The sequence below is a fragment of the Geotrypetes seraphini genome, chromosome 10, assembly GCF_902459505.1.
Source record: "Geotrypetes seraphini chromosome 10, aGeoSer1.1, whole genome shotgun sequence".
NCBI classification, from domain to species: domain Eukaryota; kingdom Metazoa; phylum Chordata; class Amphibia; order Gymnophiona; family Dermophiidae; genus Geotrypetes; species Geotrypetes seraphini.
In genome coordinates, this window is record NC_047093.1 from 138,705,308 (window position 1) to 138,707,797 (window position 2,490).

A 2,490-nucleotide genomic window follows, 5' to 3' on the forward strand; every position below is an offset into this window, starting at 1 on the left:
GCAATGTAAGATCACACATTGGAGTTTTAGGAACAACCCCCCCCCCCCCCAACCTGACAGATAAATGAAGGGGGGATGTTCGCTCAGGATGGAAAGAGTCACACTTTATAGTCATAAGAAAAGGATTTAGAAATATTCACAAGACTAGGGGAAGATTAAGAAGGGGGGAGGGAAGGAGGAGGAGGAGGATAGGAGATAGACCAAGAGGGGGGACAGGTACATATAGAGACTAGTGGCCTGAAGAAACCACGGGCTACTAGAGGTCTGACTACAATATATCAGACAAGAACTGAGACAGAGATAAGGGGAATGACAGAAGGGAGGGGAAAGGGGATAATATGGAGTAGGGGGGATCTAGTGGGGGATATTATTCCCATCGATAAAATGTTGACATTGCTTGTTATTACTGAATGAGAAGAGACCTTTGTTAGGCATTTGAAAACAGAAAAGGTTAGTAAAAATTTCTTGATTTAAAAAAATAATAAATATAAAAACGTACCAAAATAAAAAAGCAGTCAAGCTGCAAAATCTATGGCACCCTGAAAAGGGTCAGAAATAGGGCAATCCGGACCAGCCAAAGAACTTAGAAACAGCATTAAAATAAACCAACAGAAAGGGACAGGAAAGAGGGAAGATTTCTTATTTTTCACAATGTATATTTTTCCTCGTCTTTTTCTCTTTTTTTTAACCACTCTATATTTAAATTTGGCATTACAAAAGACAAAAGTGTCTGACTGAGGATTTGAATCTGAGAGACAGAGTGGCCAGGGAGGAGAAAGAGAGAGATAGAAGGAAAGGAGGAGGGGGTGAGGAATGTGAAAACATGAGAATTCACATCCCAGCTACAAAATGTTAAAACCTGAGCCCCCCCTCCCTTCACAAGACTCCCCACTGGCAGGGGCTCCCAAACTACACAACTTACCGGTGGCTGCCAGTTGCAGTTTCCATAACTGGATTTTTTAGAAAAATAAATTCCGGATTTGCTTACCGGACGAGGGTGGAGAGCAGCGCCCGCGTGAGGGGTGGAAAGTGGGAGTGGAAAGAATGGCACAGCCACATTTCAGCAGCTGAACCGGGAGATGGTGTGTCTTGTCCGGGCATTCTCTCTGCTTCCCGCCCTCTAAAACCTCCCCAGGCTGATGGGGGGACATGGGGGACACACACATGGACATCTCTGGCAATGCCGACCAGGAGTATGGGAACTTCTCTGTGGATGGCGATAACAATTATGATTCCACGGTGGCTTCGGCTGTTGGCGCCGTCCTTCTTTCCCTTCTGGGTGTGGCTGGTATTACGGGCAATCTTTACACCCTGATAGTACTACATGCTTCCAGGGGGGCCACCTCTGCCTCCGTGCGTGTTCACGTTGCCAACCTGGCCCTGGCCGACCTGCTGTATCTCACCACCATCCCTTTCGTGGTCCACAACAGCCTGGCGGGAGACTGGCATTTTGGAGAGGCTGGCTGTCGGGTGTTGCTCACTCTCGATTTGCTGACCATGCATACCAGCAGCTTCACCCTGACTGCCATGAGTGCCGAGCGCTACCTTGCCGTGGCCAAGCCCTTCCATGCCCTTCGTAGGGCTCGCAGCAACTACCGCATGACCCTAGCCTTGGCCAGTTGGCTTCTTGCCTTCTTCCTAACTCTACCCATGATGTCAATGATCCGACAAGAAGAGAGGTGGTTGGAGGATGGTGACGTGCGCAGGCTTTGTACCCCTTCCTGGAGTCATGAACGCTACAAGGCCTACCTGACTGTCTTGTTTGCCACCAGCATCCTGTTACCAGGGATCGCCATTGGCTACCTCTACGCCAAGTTGGCCAGAGCCTACTGGATCTCCCAGACCAAGAGTCTTCTCAATAAGGAGCTCCGGCGCGCCCCCAGACACAAAGTGGTCCTGACTACCTTCATCATTGTCCTGGCTTTCTGGGCCTGTTTCCTGCCCTTCTGGGCTTGGCAGTTGGTGCCTCTCTACAGCCACCACCTGGCAACAATATCCGAGAGAATGGAGGTTTGCATCAACAGCTTGGTAACCTGCTTGACCTACGGCAACAGCTGCATCAACCCCTTTCTGTACACTCTCCTGAGCAGAAACTACCGAGACTATCGGCGAAAGCAGCAGAGGGGCCCAGGCCCCCCAGGGGTCCAGCACTGCACAGAGACAGGCACCGTCAGTCAGCTGTGAGAGCCCAGGGTAAGAGTGACACCGAGTGAGAACTCCTAAAAACATAGTAAAACTTCTCAGCCATGAAGCTTTGGGAGAGGATAGGAGGGACAGACAGACAGCCCATGAGAGAGAGTGACAGCATGAGACACAGCAAGGCTGTGAGACAGAATGAGAATGAGCGAGGCAGGCAGAGAGACAGGAGAGAAGGCATACCGAGAAAGTCTGTGAGTGATAGAGATTTACAGAGTGACAGAGACTGAGTGCGACAGAGGCTGAGAGACAGTTGAGATAATTCCTTTTGTGTAGAGGGAGAATCAGAGGAGG

General features: G+C 49.9%; 1 protein-coding gene across 1 annotated transcript; it reads left to right on the forward strand.

The window, feature by feature from the left end:
• Window positions 1-1,149: 1,149 nt before the first annotated feature.
• LOC117368662 (urotensin-2 receptor-like) lies at window positions 1,150-2,184 on the forward strand. The gene has a single exon (XM_033962387.1). The coding sequence runs from the start codon at window positions 1,150-1,152 to the stop codon at window positions 2,182-2,184; it is 1,035 nt and encodes a 344-aa protein (XP_033818278.1).
• Window positions 2,185-2,490: the final 306 nt, after the last annotated feature.

Coding starts and splice junctions, on each gene's coding strand:
- LOC117368662 (XM_033962387.1), top strand. CDS start 1,150: ATGGGGGACACACACATGGACATCTCTGGCAATGCCGACCAGGAGTAT.